Source organism: Habropoda laboriosa, unplaced genomic scaffold (genome assembly GCF_001263275.1).
Source record: "Habropoda laboriosa isolate 0110345459 unplaced genomic scaffold, ASM126327v1 scaffold119, whole genome shotgun sequence".
NCBI classification, from domain to species: Eukaryota; Metazoa; Arthropoda; class Insecta; order Hymenoptera; family Apidae; genus Habropoda; species Habropoda laboriosa.
The window spans coordinates 820,647-838,140 of NW_017100225.1; the positions used below are offsets into that span (position 1 = coordinate 820,647).

A 17,494-nucleotide genomic window follows, 5' to 3' on the forward strand; every position below is an offset into this window, starting at 1 on the left:
CAAGAGAGAGAGAGAGAGAGAGAGAGAGAGAGACGTTCGACGCCACGAAGATACAAAAATCTCGGAGCGAGAGAAAGAAAGAATGATTGGACGATCGGATGCGATTGGTGATTTATTCCAAGGGTAGATAAAAATGAATGTGAAAGGTGAAATCGATATCGATATTCATAGAAAATACAAGAGTTCCTCGATGATTTATCGCCGCGTCAATGTTGCCAGTGTGACTGGATTAATAGTTTCATGGAAATGACAGACAGCTTGATAATAATTTACCGGGTGCGTCCGGGTGTAATTGTTATCGACCCATGCGCGAACATCTGAATTGATAACAGGACAATCAGTAACCGTCGGTGGATCTACGCGTAAAACGATGTTCACCGAGCCGCAAACAACTCGGTTGTTCATTTCTTAACGTAATCTACTAGATATTAACACCGTGCCGTGAACAATTAACAATTCGCAACAACCTCGCCGATTTCATTTCAACGTCCATACGATACGAGAGCTAGAATGGCTGAAAGGACAACGGAATACCGACTCGGTTGATTAAATAATGGTTCACCGAGGGACGGGGATAAATGTGGACGACTTGCGAGAGCGTTTTGGCAGACAGAAGCGAAACCGCTGGTGCTGCGTCAACGGAAACGAAACGATATCTTTGTGTAGGCTGCTGTTACATTTCGACTGAACGCTCCTACCTCGTAGCTGGAAAGCTCGTCGAAAGAGTGCTTCGAAAACACAGTTGCGAATCAAAGCGTTAAATATCGTGGAATGAACCGGGAGAATTTCCTCTTCGTCTTCTCTTTGCCAAATCAAAGGGATGGTGATTCTTGCTTCGAACAACGATCTCGCGTCGAACGCCACGAATCGAGGACGATTTCGAAGGATAACGAAGGAATCCTCGACGAAAGATGTAAAGAATAGACATGTATCAGCATTGCGAACCTGGCTGCGTTAAGGTTGTTGCAAGCGATAGCAACAACTAACACCGTGACCAATGTGGTGCCGTCTAATTCGTAGAATCCATTAGTCGAAGCGAGGGGTATCGCTACGCGTCATACAACCACGTTCGAAGCCGTGACAACGAGAATAATAGCTAAGCTGCGACGATAATAGCCGACGTTACGGCGGGGTAACTGTACGCCGATGCAATTCGCGAATCGTCGCGTAGTAAACTCTCGTTATCGTTTGTCATTCGAAAGCCTCGTGGATAATTCAGCCGTTCGATTTATCGCTAACTTTCAACTGGATTTTCGCTTCCTCCGAGCCGTCCTCTCGACGCAACTGCGCGGTATCGATGTTGCTAAAAATACTCTCCTCCAACGAGAAGATTGCTTCGTCCTCGGTCAACTTGTATTTGCCTACACGAAGAAAGCGACAACTGTTGGGAAATGAGCGAAAAACAGGGATCTTGCACGATCGTGCCGTTTATTACGGTGAAACGAGTACGAAGCTGCATGAAACAAGCATCGTTGAAACGTATAATCCGGCTCGAGCCAACCCTTTAGTTCCCCCTATAATATTTCGCGAGCTTTCTTTTGAAAAATTACAACTCGCTTCCAGCGCCGGACTAATTTTCATAGTGCGCAACAGAAAAAACAGACAAAAAGGAGAGAAAAGAGCGGAGAGAGAGAGAGACGATCCATCCGGTAACGGAACTCCAAGTTTTAGCAGACGCCGCTATAACGCTGGCATTCGAAAATCCCCGGAAGGCAGAAACGCGACTAGATTTATCTCCGAGGACCGATTTTCGAGTAATATAGCGACGCAACTGCCTTTTCCCCGCGGATCTACGCTTTAAGCTTGAATTTGTCGCGTATTATTAGTTTCCTGGATTTTATCGTGGCTAGTTATTAACCACAGAGTTTTATCGTATGCAGGCGTCCGCCAGTTCACGAAAATTTCCCTCCTCCTCCGGCGCCGCCGCTGCAAACTTCCATCGAGAATAGTTATCGCGTACTTTACGTTGCGAAATGATTTTTCTCCCGGAACTGTGCGAATACGTTTACCGCAGATGTCCATCGATTTTCCGAATTACCGCCACGGCGCACACCCGCAAGAAATCGAAAGAAAACCACCGAGCCATTAACGTCGACCGGATTTCTCAGTCTGTCGATGCTCGTTCGTACACGTACCTACGGAAAAAAAAAGAAAAAGAAAAAGAGAAACGCCTCGACGGAGAGAAAGGCGAAAGAAGCGACAGCTCGTTCAGGCCTGGCAGTAAAGGAAAGCAATTTACCGAGACATCGGCTCTAAGATGCTTCTGGGAGAAGCCGATACCTTGTTTCCGATCTACGCTGCCGTGTTCGATACGCTAACCACGCGAAATTTAGGCGTGGATAATCGTCTATGTGCCGGTACGTAAAGTGGCAATTGGACGAAACACCTCCAGAGATCTACGTACATCCTCCTCTGTATTTTCAGCGAGAGGAAGGAAAAGTTCGTAGTTCGTGGCCTCTTTCTCCTTTCTCGTTCTCGAAATCGTTGCCCAACCCCTCGCCCCGTCCCTTAACCCTCGCAGACCGATACAGTTCTTGCTGTTTTACCGAGTTTCGTCTAAACTCCTCGTGTCGTTAGAAATCGAAGGAAGAGAGAGACCACTTTCTGTAGATCCTATTGGGATTTCGCGTGATGGAGAGAATTTAAAATTTCTGTAATCGGATCAGAAACGTCCGAGTTAACGAACTCTACCACCGCATAAGCTCTCTCGTTATTGTAAAACGATGAATCTTTAATGAAGGTAACAGCCGCGAATTAATAATGGGAAACAGAGTGAACGTGGACGCGGCTTTGACCATGCGTCACCATGGGAGCATAACATGCAGGAACATCGAACCCGGGGGACAAAGGAGAATATGATTCCGATGAATAAAGGAGGACGAACGGTGTCGCAAATTCGATAAAAGTCGAATTTCTCCCTTGGATAGAGAAATCGAGATAAAAGCTTACAAAGGAACAACCATTCTGCATGCGTGTAACAAATTTTTATAGAGATTTCATCTTAATTTCGCAGGCGTGGCGAATTCTAGAATACGTGTTTCGCCTTTTTGGAGAACGTGTGCGCTATACCGACGCGACGCGACGCGACGCACACTTTCCATCCCCGAATCTACATGAATAACGGTTGCGAAATTTCGACAACGCTGCCGCCATAAATTCGCCAGAGGAACGCTTCGGCTCGTTTTCGAGGGGATTTCAAATTCCTCGTGTTGCCCGTTTTCGTTCGATATGCCCGCTGTTCGCTTTGCAACTCTCGCCTTGCCGTCAATGCACCACGCGAATTTCAGATTCGCTGGTTATTCGACGCGGATTCTTTCATTCCCCTCTCTGTCTCTTTCTCTCACGAATGAGACAAACGGAATAACGCATAATGAATGGGCAATATACGAGATCGTGAAAATCGGTGGGGCCGTTAACAATAGGAAGGAATTGCGAGGTCGGGCAAGGACGTTTTACAACGGGAGACACAAAAGGAGAAAGAATTAATATGGAGCAAGTTCCCTCGAGCGGCACCGATTGTCATGGAGATTTATTTCTGAAATGCAGTACAGTTTTAGAATATAATTGTTGGAAACGGGTTTCCCTCGGTCCGGCCAATTTCCCCACCGGTTCAACCAACGTTACTCGTTTAAACGTAACAAGTGTTGAAGTTTGTTAGATACAGTTTTTATGTATCAGTTTCAGGAAGACGGAACAAGCGTGAGCGTACTGCACTGGACACCTTCGATCGAAGACGAAGGAAAGTTTCTCGTGTGTCGAGCAACGAATCCGAAGCTGCAGGAGGCTGGGATCGAGGAACGATGGAAACTAAAAGTACACTGTGAGTATATCTACCGGCATCGGGTTCTACTGCACGAAAGATAGAGCACCATTTTTCTCTCCTTTTCGATTCAATTAATTTTCAATAAATTGGAAAAACTCGGGATTGCGGCCAGGACGAAAGAAAGGTTGGGGGGCCTCTACTCTCCAACCAGAACCAAGCAAGTTAAATGTCCCTGGCTTAAAGAGGTTCCTGAAATAGGTGACTTCTCCACTAATATTGATTTTTCGTGAAAGAAAACGTGTGCCGTTATTTCATCGCTCGAAATACTCGACCGCGATGTTAATTAGAACCCGAGGAGACGTAAAATCAATCCTAGTGGACGTTTAAGGAACCGAACGTTTCCTTCCAAGACTATATCGATCCGCGTAACTGGATCACTCAGACCATCGTATGAAATTACAGGGAATATCTTGCCAGCAAATGACCAGCAGAGACCTGTGTCTGTTATTAATCAATTCCCAAACCAGGTGCACACGTCGTATCGCAGGGTAACAAAGATACGGTATGGTTTCTCGTTGACACCTGGCGCAGTAATTCGACTTGTAGCAAGGATCGTATGATTCCCGGTTAATTCGATTCCAATGGATTTCCCTGACGTACACGGGCATGGATATAGTCGCGGGAACGGCATATAGAGAGCTATACCACGAAATTACGTGCCAGCCAATCTGTGTCCTGCCAACGTTTACCTGCATAACGTAAGCCAGAAACGTCTGCTAGCTGGATACAGATACGAGGTATCGTTATCCGTTTATTTACGACTGTGCGTCTGATCGGCCACTCGATGCATCCACCGTTATCCTCGTTTCCAATGTATACCCATACATATATGGAGGGAGGGATTTGGCATTAGACCGACGAATAATCGTGTTCCGCGCTGTTCTCCGCGAAATCTTACCGGAACGAGGCGCCATACAGAGGATCACGTTCGCCTGCTGTCCGTTATTATCAGTTTAACCGAGTTCCGAGATAAGAAGGAGTGGAAGAAAAGCGAGTTATCGCTGTACCGGTGGAACGAAATTATTTCACGGTCAAAGGGTAGGAGGAAATAACGTTAAACTCGGACCGCTAATAAACCTATGGCGCAGTCTCGCTGGAATCGATACGGTGATTTCAATAGCGACTCCCTTGTGGATTTCCTCGCACAGCGAAGAATCAATTCGGTGATGCAGAATGGTGGCCACGAACGGAATAATCCCGTAATGATGCTGTAGGCCGATGATAAACTAAAATTATGTAGCGAAACGGTCGATGGTAGAAAACGTCTGAAGGGAATGTTCTACTCTGTCGGTGTACCGGTGATAATAACCGATGTAAGTCGCGTTATTTACGCGAGCATAGTTCACTCACAGTACTACTCGTGGCTAACTTGTTCTTCGAAAACAGCCTGATAAAATTTCACGTTCCGCGGAGGATAAACGGACAACTACTGGCCGAGTCTTCTACGAAAGGAAAAGAATCGTCGCGTAAATCGTTTCCATATTTTAGCATAGACCGCTGCCGAAACAGGGTAGGACGTTCTTGGTAAAATCCAGCCATTATTGTTATAAAGTGGCCCATAACTGTACAGTTTACCGTGGCCGTGGCCGTGGCCAGCGATACAGAGACGTGTCCATCAACGTCAGCCTGGAGCTGTCAGTGGTAACGATACGTGCTTCGTCAGACATGGCTCGCATCTCTGTCCCGGTGGTATGTTTCGCTCGTGACGCCGTAACGCATCTGACATACCTTAACGATCAGAAAATCTCGTCGAGGATTACACCGAGAAGGACGAGCGACGCGTGGAAAAGAGAAGCGAACGTATTCGTTCGGTGTCTGCGGAACGGTGGAAATTAATCGCGGACGATCAGCTTCTGTTCGGCTGACCGAGCGATTTAAATCGAGCTAACCAGAAAACAGAGAGAGAGGAGATTGTTGGCCGAGGAGCAAACCAACCTGCAACCCCTTCTTTCGAGTAGCTTAGCCCAAGTATCTGACGCGAGGAAACCCGTTTTCGCTGATCGAAGAATTAAGCCGTGCATTAAATCGTCCGACGAATGGATTCGAGTGGATCTCAGCTTCTTAGCTGAGGAGGTGAGGGTGAGGGTGAATGGCATCTCTCGTGTCGCGTTATAGTTAACGATCCGTTGGGTCGCGCGAGGAAACCTTGTCCCGAGTGGTATGCCAGGCATTGCGCGTGTTCATTTGTCGGAAAGCTATTTCCTACCTTCCATTACCGGACAGTGCGTACACGCTCGCTCTCATTTACGCGCGCGATCGAATCTCCGGTATGCTGGTGCCTCCGCGCCGCCATACACCCCTGCTCTACACGCGCGGATACGAGTCCGGATTTGTGTAGACTCCCATCGACAGACAGTTTCGTGTCTCGAAATCTTCCGCGATAACCCCGAAAAAGAAGAACGGCTGCTCCGATATCCCGGGGTAAATTTGCTCAATTAGAAATCGATATGTTCGGCTATCGCTAGACGGAGAACTCGGGAACTCGGTTTTTAGTCCAACTATAATTGGCCCATTTGCGAGACGTAGGGAGAACGTTTTCACCCAGGGTCTCTTGGTAATTCAACTGCAAGTGAATCGAGCGTGATGCAACCATCTCCCGACTCGTTGAATCGTCGGCAAAAAGAGAATCCATCGGAACGCGATTTCGACGGGATAGAAAGAAGAAATAGGCGGGGAAGGAAAATGATTTCTCGATGGTTAGACTGCAGACTACCGTGTCACAAATCACTAGACGCGACAAACGTTCAGCGTCGGTTTTACTTGGTTATTTATCGACGCACACGGCTAAAACCCCGCGAACCAGTTACAACCGTATGTTTGCGTACATATACCTATACGATTCTCGTCCATCTTTGCGGATCATTCATTCTCGAGTCATATTTCTCTCGATACAATTTCGTAGCGTTTTCTATCGGTGTCGCGACGATCGTCGAAAAACAACAAGTTGTCGTTGCTGAGAATAATTGAAGAGTCGACGATCCAGAAAACGAGTCGAACCGGTAACGAGGTCGGCGAAACAACGTCGCGAAACCTCGCTAAATAATAATAATTTCCACTTGCAGTAGTAAACACGCCGGAGGTGCAGCGCTACTCACCAATTATATCATTCCTGACCGTGCAAAATAGACAAAGTTTCGAAACACGCCACTCTCTCTCTCTCGATCGAGAATCGAGAACTAATGCGACACGCAGATACGAACCATGTTGCACCTAATTAATATCCACGACACAACAGCGTGACGAGTCGTAACAAGGAACGAACGGTTGAATAACTACCCCGAAAAGAACCCTCCTTCGAGCTACGAATAAATACCCTCGCGTATACAAACCGTGGAACTCTGAAAATTCGGCAAAAAATGCGAGGAGACAGTGCCACGAAAATTAATACTCCAAAGTGGGAAGACGCGGAGAGCGATCGCTATTCGACGACCTTATTTCCCTGCGCGGCACGCTAAATCTATTATGATAATAGAACGTCGTTAATTGTGCTGCGTCTACCACTTCGCTGCCATTAATTTCATCAGTCCGGTGTAATTAGGGAGGAAAAAGGAAAACAAAGAACCGCTACGTCAACGTACAGTGGAGTAAAACTAATAGCTCGAACAATGAGACATTTCCCGACGCGTCTTCGTCGAATAAAAAATAATGGACGACGACGAATGAAACATCTGCCGGCAGGGAGATGAATTTCTGAGGTATGGAAGCTCCGGCAGAGAAGTCTGGTAGTTTGTTATTCCGTTATGCATATAACACGAGGAGCTCGTCGGAGTGTGCCTAACGACATCGTGCAACTTTGATCGACTACGCAGACTTGGACGGTCGACAACTTTCGGTTTAGCGGCGACGTCCCGTGCCTGCATGTTGCACAAACAAAGGGGTTCTCCGAGTGTTCCTTCCATAATTCGCGTGTACACGACTCGATGTGTTGCCGGAGTCAAGAATGAAACCTGCGTTCGTGTTCGTGCTTATTCGCGCGTTATCCCGTTCGTTAGAGTTTCCCCTTTTGTTGACCACGCGATTACAAACTGGCCCGTCAGAGGAATTCCCTAACTGGAGAGGTTTTCGCAGAACCAATCGTCGATAGTTGTCCGTGGGAAAAAGTTGGAAAACTGTCGTCGGGTATTTCGAAAAGTTGAGTCGAAGATGTAGCATCGCCTTATAATCGAAAAACGTACGAAGCGGCTCGTTCGTTCGTAAAATTGCAAGGCAGTGCTTTTATCCGGTACGAAGCAACGTTCGTTCGTCGCGAGAGCGGAACATCAACTGCCTGCTGGAAAAAGCGTCGTCCTCTTCTCTTCCAACGACTTTCGCGACTTTTCCAGCAAACTTTACGATCTTTGCCGCACGACTCGCAGCTGCATACTACGTATAGCAGAAACGTACGAAATTTTTCCTCGTCCAACACGCTCGTCTTCCACCGCGTTTTATTTCACGCGTTAATTGTTGAAAGCGGGAATCGAGGTACGTTGTACGTACATAGAATCGATCACGAGGCAGGAAAACAGAAAACTACCCCCTATTCGGTGACGAAATTTATGAGGCGCGACGTTCCTGTTGTTATCATCGTCATCGGTAATATACGTATATCATTATTCGACACTACAACCGATGCATCATCGTTTCAAAATTAAGCTCAGCTTAAATACACCGGCCATCATGCGGAGACGATTTATAGCCGGTAACGGGCGCGAGTTTAATTCTACTCTAAACTTTAATCTTTCACACGCAACGCTTGTTATTGATCATCCTACGCATCGAAAAGGGGGAATTAATTCCGCCTGTCGTCTCTGTCTCTCTCTCGGAAGATTCGCTTATACCTAACGATCGCATCGGATAAAATGCACGGTGCAACCAAAGTGTATAATCGAATGTAATTAATGAAGTAAATCGATCAAGGAGCACGTGCGAGTAACCAATTTTACGAAACGAGTAGATAGTTGGCTGTGCAAATGTGCACGTAGCTTTCTTTTTATCCCTCCCATTTCGTCATGTTCCACCGTCTCATGTCTGCATGCTTTTCCTGCTCAACAGCCGATCCTTTTTCGTATCGGTTCCAACAGAATACATCAAAATTAGCAGGACGTAGAAAATGTCACGGAAATATATTTCGGTCGATGATCGATAAAATTTAGCAATAAAGCGTGTCTAATTATGGAAGATGCAACGATGCAGCGATACTTTTTTGTTCATCGGTTTACATTTATTTATGGGCGGCAGCCGTTCCGAATATTAGAGAGAAAGAACTCGTCGACGGTCCGCGAATAGCGCAGTTGATAAAGCTGTCGAGCGAGAAGCAAAAAATCCAGATTGGGATCCCGTCCAGCAACCCGATCCACCGATTCCTCTCCCCCCTGCTTATCCATTCATATCGAAACGTCTACTTCGCGTGCATTTTTTAATCAACTTCACCTTTCGCTGGATCCCTCTATTAAAAAGACGAGGAGAAGTAACAAAGGGGAAGCATCTGGAGAGGTGGTTCTTTTTGAAAAGTAATTTCTGTACGAGTGCCCGGAATATATTTCACCGGCTGTGCAAAAACCGTAAAAATTTAATACTAGTCCAAGGTGAAATGTGGGAAAAAATGCGAGCGGTGTGGCGGCATAAGCCATTCCATTAAACGAGAATGCTTGATACCGATGAATTCGAAAGCCGAAAGCAAATAGCGAACACGAAGCAATCTGGACGACACGCGCGGTTTTGCGAGTGCAAATGAGAAACAGGATGCGAGGCAATCGCTCTACGAAAAGAACGGGTAACACAGTTTGGCTACGTGCCGTGGAGAAATCGCTAATTGAGGAGGGATCATAGATGTAAATTCGGTGGAAACCAGGTTGATAGGGTTGACGGTTGCGGTGACGGCCGTATTCCAGGGAAATTCCAAGCGATCGCTACCCTCGCTCATCAATCACGTTTATCACCAGCCTAGCTCTGATTTTTCTTTCTACCAGCCGGTTTTTCATTCCTTGTTGACAAGGCCGCGTGCGTCGAACAAATACCGGCCGACAAGAAATCAATAAGCGGACAAACGACAAGGGGACACGAGCAATAATGTATTCGAAACGAATTTTTCCACGACACTCGTCACCGTCCAAAGCGTTGTACTCGTCCCGTTATTAAAACGAAAACAGGTAAATATATGGGACATCATTTCAATTTCATTAGCATCATCCTCGTTATTTTCCGGATATTTTCGGTCGGATTAAACGCACGTCCGGTACTGCAACGTGCAATTACAACCGTCGTACGCCAAGCTGTGCCGCCTCTTGGTCATTTCGAGCAACGAAAGGTTCAAACGTACACACACACACACACAGGACGTTATGTCCTATCCAACTTTAATCGAAAACGTATAATCGGTGTATCGATTATTAATCCGTTGCGACATTCGCGCTATCCCATTCTCTATCCTAGATCGACGTAAATGTAAATTGAACGAAACGCCGGAATCACCGGAAGACTAGAAAAGAGTGTTGTTCAACGATCCGAAGGAATCGTGGCTCGATTATTTCTAAATGTGGAAACGGTTAAATAACGATCCACCACGAATTGCTTTCTCTAATTTTTCTTTCGATTTAACGAAACGAACCCCGGGCTATTGTAAAAGATGTGCGAATTCGAACGTAAATACCGAACACCGCCATTTAGCCGAACGAAACGACGATTCGAATAGAGAGAGGGCGGCCAATCGGGCAAGTCGTAAGCAAACGAGACCCGTGGAATTGAACAGCCGTCCGCCCTTCCGATTCCAATCCTCCCTGCGTCCCTCTTTCGTCGAGGCGAGCGTAAAATGAGAGGACGGGAAAGAGAGGTTGTTCCGTTAAGCAGGTAAATTTGCCGATCGCGAGTTGTCGGATGCGCGAGGACGAGCTCGAGGAAGAAAACGACGTGGAGAGTCGCGAAACGAGGAAAAGAGCAGAGAGAAAAAGGAAACCATTGTAGATTCCCTTTTAATATTTAATAAAGTCCTCGCTCGGAGTCGCGAAAGGCGTAACGAGATGAAAAGGGGGCGGCGGAGGGAAAAAAAGGAAGCAAGGTAGAGGGTGGCAGAGAGGAGAAAGCGTCGGAAAAGGTGGCATTTTCTCTTAGAAAACGGAGACCCCCCATCCGGTCGTTAGTTCTGTCCCGGTAACTTGCGTGTGGGAATGCCGGCTGCCACCGTTACAGCTACCACTGCTGCTAAATTGGACGCGAAGGTTACCAGTAACGAATAACTTTGTACGCGAGAACGAACGTGTTCGTATTTCGCGCGACTAAAACCTTATGCATACGTATGCACGTAAGTACGCACCGAGGTACGTAAAACGTGACCATTGAATATTCCAAAGTAATTCGGATCGTTTCGTGGCCGTCGTAAAAAAGGCCGAGAAATGGTCGATGGATTTTCGTCTCGAGAAAATCGTCGCTCGTCGTAAAATTGCGTTAAACGTATTCCGCGAAAAAGCGCACACAGCGCAGAGACGAAGGACAGTAATAATCTTCGCTCTTTTGACGTAACAACGGTGCGCTGAATATTTCATCGACCGCCACGCGATAACCCTTTCGTTCGTCCGTCCCGTGTACAATTATAGCTGAAAACCCGAATTAAAATGCCGCTTAAAGCCCGAATACGTACTTGGAATGTGAAACTTGCCACGTGACCCTCGACCTAAAACGTATAATTTGCCTAGCATCGCACTCCTTCACGTTCAAAGACCGTAAGCGGAACTATCGCTCGATCGTGGTTCGATCGTTCGACTTAAAGTTTCAGCCTCTTCTAATCGAGGTGGAATCTTGGAATCATGTGTCGTGCGAGAGGACACGGTCAGCACGCATTGCTAAACGTCGGAAGGTAAACGGCAAACGGCGTGTGTCGTGTACTCGAGCGCGTCTCCGTGTTCCCATACATATGCATGAGAATGCGCGTCAATTACATCGGTGTACACGTAAACGTTCACAGAGGCAAGTAGCAGTGATGAATGAGGAAACGGAGGAGCTTCTACCGAGGCCGAGGGCACGACCCTGGCTGCGGTGGCTTTCCGAATCAAGCAGGTTGAAAGGGGTTGCGAAGGGGTCGGAAGGGAGTGACGCGCGTCTCTTGAAATATATTAGGACCACCGTGCTGGGCGGTGACTGTCACCCGCGACAAATTCCTTCGACGTTCCTTGCTCCTTCCACCAGTATTTACCCCGTTCATCCAACAGTCCAACTATGCACTACCTCTTTCACCAGGTTCCTTCGATTTCGAGGTCGCGCCGTGTTTCGGAATTCAACGTCCGAGAAATGAACTGCTCGGTGAGATTCGGTTACGGTGTTTGCCCGAATTTATAATAATTGACGCGAATCGGACAAATTAATCGACTCGGGTCTGCCGCTGAATCAAACGAAATAATTGTCCAGATGTGAAAGAAACGCGTATCGCTCTCAGTTCCTCTGGCTTTCACACAGAATGGAAAAGAGCGGAAACGTGAGATGAAATCAGGCCTTTTGAAATTCCGTTTTAAAACGCGCGTAGCCGGGCTGGTCAGTCCAGGTGGAGAGTGCAGCAGACAGAGAAAAGCAGCAAACGGGCTTTTGGTTTAATACTTTATTCACGGGCGAACAACCTCTCACGCGAACGGCTACGCAACACAAACACATTATGTATGGCCGTTACGTTATGTGCCCTGACCGCGAAACTTCGACTTCCCTTTGGGACACGTAATCCCAACGAACCGGGACCTGCCGAGTGATGATGCGAATGCGTGCAAATACGGCTGGTTAAAAGCATCGCCGGAATAGTGAACGCGTAGCCGCTTGACATTACGCGTGCAGATGATGATTATCGGTGATCTAACGCGTATTATTCGATTGTCGCGAATACCGATGAAACGTAAACGGTTTAGCGGGCCGCGTCGTGTTCGTAAATCAATACCCCCACCTTTCGTCACTTCGCATCGTTAGAAGCGATGACGCGTGAACGAAACGAAACGGCTGCATCCTATAATTTGCGATAAAAAATGACAAACGACTGCAGACAAATAATAAATGGTTATACCAAAAAATCCGCGGGAAAATCTCTGGTGGCAAAAATACAGGGAAAATATAGAAATATAATGAGCGATGGTTCTCGATGCTTGAAAAATATTGAACCGCTACGCTCGCGCTGGATCGAACGCAGAACACGCGGAAACGATACCTTTTGCCGACAACCAGGGGAATCCATTTATTCCAACAATTTCACGTACACAACCATGGTTAGCAAAGAAGTACACCGGAAAACGAGGGAGGAAATTTTTCTAATGAAATAAACAGGAATAGATTTATACCGCTCCATTCAACCGACTTTTCTTCTCAAAGCATTTCCCGATAGCTGCATGCCTGTATCTTTTTGTAGCACGTCGCTACGCAAATACGTATTATCGAAAATTTCTTTTCCATCGCGCGTTTCAGAAAGCGCGATTTGCAAAACGCTTTGCATTTCAAAAAAGCTCCGTAAAAGCGTTCACGTAGTGTCTTAATTACGAAACCGGACACTGAAGGATGCTATACCCGTGGTGGCTATGTCGCTTGCCCATGATCTTCCTAGCTCGCATGTTAATTGCCTTAATTACCCGGGAAACTATAACGAATTCCGGAAAAAGTCTTATGAATATTTACGAATAGTTTATTCGTCGACTGAATTTCGATATTCTGCTAACGCGTCGTTTCTTCGTTGGCTACAGAGCACGGTCTTTGAAGTTTCTATCTGTTATCGGTCGCGTAGCTAATTTCCACACTTCGACGACCATCTTTTACGAGACGGTTAAAAACGGCTAGATTTTTCCGCGACAATAGGTGATAAAAAAATACTCGATCCTTGGAACTCCGGAAGAATTTCCAGAGATGTCGGTTTATTCGATACAGCCACTTGAACGTATATATGTATATCAGGAAGGAACCAAGGTCTTTTTTACGTTCGTCGACAAGCAGAGGAAATGCGGGGAAAAAATGTTACCACGACGGAACTGTCGGGGAAGTTGCGCCTACCAGATTTATAGCGATCTTACGACACGCGTCTAACCTCTGTCGAGTTCGATTTACGATTTTGTCACAGTCCAATTTTTCACGAATACCCCCCGCCCGAATGAACGAACAATGCAGCATCGCTTCGTATAGAAGGCTACCCTTCATCGTCTTCCGATTCATTCGCTGCCGTAAATCTTCCCAACGGCGATTGTAAAGCCGTCTACGTACACTACACCGAATAACCCAGTGTACTCAGTCGATTACGGCCGTAATAAAACAGTATAACGCCAGCGAGAATAACCCTGCCATGATTCCAGCCTGTCTCTTGCCCCTTTGTTTATGGCATTTGTACCTCCAACGCCGCCACTGTACTCCACTTTTTTCACCCCCTCGCGATATTACGAATGCTTTTACGGAACTGCATCGCGGTCGATGCCCACTCCTCTATCCTCTATCGTCGAACGGCGACGCTGTTGCTAGCCGCAGAGCTGAACCACGGCCGTCTGTACTCCACTTTTTTCACCCCCCCGCGATATTACGAATGCTTTTACGGAACTGCATCGCGGTCGATGCCCGCTCCTCTATCCTCTATCGTCGAACGGCGACGCTGTTGCTAGCCGCAGAGCTGAACCACGGCCGTCGCCTCTTTGACGTTCAACCAATCATTAATATTTAAAATATCTACAGAACGTGTTTCGTCCTCCTTTCCGTTCTGTTCGCTGATTTTCTATGGTCAACGAGACGTCGAGCAGTGTATTGTACGGAAACGCAAAGCGGCTTTCTTAGTTGCTCGTCGTCTGTTCGGAAGAGAAAAGAAGAAGGTAGGAAGGAGGAAAGACCATTGAGCACACAAGAGATTAAAATCTTGGCGCAGGAATAGAGAAACACAACGTCGAGGACAATAGAGGAGCTTTAATAAACGATCAAATGTTGACGAATCTCGAGAGATAAAACACAACGTAATGTTTCGTTTTGTCCGAGTGAGAACGGAAGTTGACAGGCGATAGAGTCCAGGAAATTCTCTTTTAGACTACTTTACAAGAACGGTGCTCCCTCGAACAATTAGGGACGTCGACTGTCCGCTTAGTTGGGAACTAGCCCCCGCCTTTTCGAGAAGTTGAAGTACATGCGCATATACTTATACGTATACACACTGCTTGTCGTACCTATTGTCGAATCCTCATCCCTTTGTCCCTTGACTCCCGTGCATCCAGATCCTTATCCTAGATTTCCACTTTCCTACCGAATTCCTATCTTACCTCCGGCAGACCTTCAAGCTGATGCACTCTACCCATTTTTTTTTGTCCCCGCAATTCTTCTTTCTAACCATCGAACCCTCGATCCTAACGAGTCCTGATCATTATCCTTGCACATTCCTTACCTAACGGACGCGTTCCTAAATTCCCCCTAATTCCTAATATAAAGGCAGCCTTGAAAAAGAAAACAGGCAGTCAACATTGAATTGCTATGCAGTTTAGACCGTCCAGGTGATATTCGCGAAAGCCACATTGCAAAGACAACTATTAACAAATAAAGTAAATTTCGTAAAATCCAAACCGTCTAAAGTGATTCGACGACACTATAAAACCACTTCGATATTCTCCATTGCCATATATCGAGGTTCAAATAATAACAAACGAAGAATGTCGTGTTTAAAGGCTTACTGAGAAAAAACGTTCCCCCAGAAAAGGATAGGACATAAAAAAAAACAGTAAGAAACTGATTTGTTGTTGCTTCATAACTACAGGGTACGCGTCTATCTGAGAGTTGCTTGCGATAGTTACTCTCGAGAGTACTCTCGAATTACGTGTCCAGCCTTCTCAATGCCGTGGACGCTAATCAATTAGACTCTTAAAAACAACTCGCGATAGTTGGACACGTACCCACAGAACAATAACTGTAACACATCCTATTGCAAGAGAAATTAATTCAATTATCCACGCATAAATGTATATACTGTGTACAGCTATGTATGTAGCACGCACTAGTCGTTTTGTACTTGAATTGCTGTTCGTTGTGCACTTGAGTTCGATGCTACTGCTTCTTGTATGCATTCGATCTTGTATTCACACGAACTAATACGTTAAATATGTAAATTGATTGGAAATCCGCGTGTAATCGAAACCGCGTTGTTCGAGGGAGCACTGAATTTTCTACAAGACTAGAATCGCACGATACAAGCGTCGTTTCTCAAGGCACTCGTCCGATAGCATGGTAAACACTGACTGAGGACGTGTCGTCCTGCCGCGGCTTGCCTAGGAAGGAACCTCAGGGGTGAGTCACCGTCACACGTGACATTTATTGCCAGCCAAACGAAAACAAGACGAATCAAAGTCGTTGTAGGTACGTACATATGTATGTACGTCGAGCGAAACATAAAGCCGAGAGTGAAACAATCGCGAGTTGCTCTCGAGAGTATTTCTCAAACACGAAGCAGTTCCGTATTCTCGAGAGAACTTTCGTACCAGTGAAATGAAATACGAAATGAAGGTGGAAATTTTTCAAGAAAAAAATCCGCATGTAACCGAAACCTCGTTGTTTGAGGAAGCGCTGAAGAAATCTTGATATCGTATCTTGTTTAAGTATCGTCGAAAGCAGTAAGTCAATTTTAACGCGAGAATCTCCGCGGGCCAAAGAGACCAGATTAATTCTGACGGCGAGAGTTAAGCCGAATTACCGCAAAGCACACGTTAAAAGCCAAACGTTTCCTACGCTCTCAACTGTGCACGTCGAAACGTATAAGCTATTGGATTATTATTCGACTGCACGCAACAGCGTAATGGAAAATGTTATTTAATTTCAGCTCTTTCCACGGGGAAAAGAACCGATAAAATTCAGCAAATTATATCTGAAATGGTGGATCGAGAACATCTATTCCACTACAAGGCCATTATATCGCCGTTATAGTTGGATTAGCGATATACAGTAAATTCTCTACAAGAGTCAGTAAGTTTGGATTCTACAAGTGACAGTATAGACATGTTATCTCGCTCGCAGTCACTCGCAGTAGCCTGTAACGCTACACCAGTCGGTTTCCTTTACGAGATTTCACGGCTCGACAAATCGTAATAGAAAAATATAATTTCTTTAACTTTACTTTTTTTCATCTGCAATTTTTTTTAACATGTTGCTGAGATTTTTCTGATGAAAATGATATCAAACACGATATAATTTGAACAACATTTACTTATTAACACGTTCACTCTCGCGCCAGATTTACAGGTTGCTGTCGGATGATAGGAAAATAAGGTCTAGCTAGCTATGACGTTCATAATTTTTAGTTGACAACATTTATTTTATTTTAATTATTCCAAATATTTGAGGCACTTCAGTCACTGATGATCCGTCGAATGTAGAGGGAGAGCCACCGTTTGGTTGCCAATTGTTTATCACATAGAGTCGGCCTACCTCCACGTAAAAAAAAAAGAAATGTAGGGTCGATAGCAGCAGAAAAGCTGCTAAACAATTAGAATTAAATGTAACGATAGAAATTATTGCAATAATGCGTAATGCAATTGAAAAATTGAAAGAATCAAAAGAAAAAACGCGAATTCATATCTTTCTCGATTCTAGAATATAAGAAAATTTGATGAATGTAACTTTTTATTGTGTAACATATTAAAAACACTGTTTGGGAAAAATTTGTCACAGAATTGCATTTCTTATTTAATCTTCCTTTACTGCTACTTCTTGTGATATTTTATGTCA

At 45.6% G+C, this 17,494-nt stretch overlaps 1 protein-coding gene across 1 annotated transcript in view; it reads left to right on the top strand.

Annotated features, from left to right (window-relative positions):
* Positions 1-17,494, top strand: part of LOC108571155 (synaptogenesis protein syg-2-like) — a gene marked incomplete at its 3' end in the record, with an annotated part of 80,310 nt that overhangs the window by 50,223 nt on the left and 12,593 nt on the right. The window contains exon 7 of the mRNA XM_017933134.1: positions 3,685-3,820. Coding sequence (XP_017788623.1) covers positions 3,685-3,820 — 136 coding nt within the window. The remainder of the gene's footprint in view (positions 1-3,684; positions 3,821-17,494) is intronic.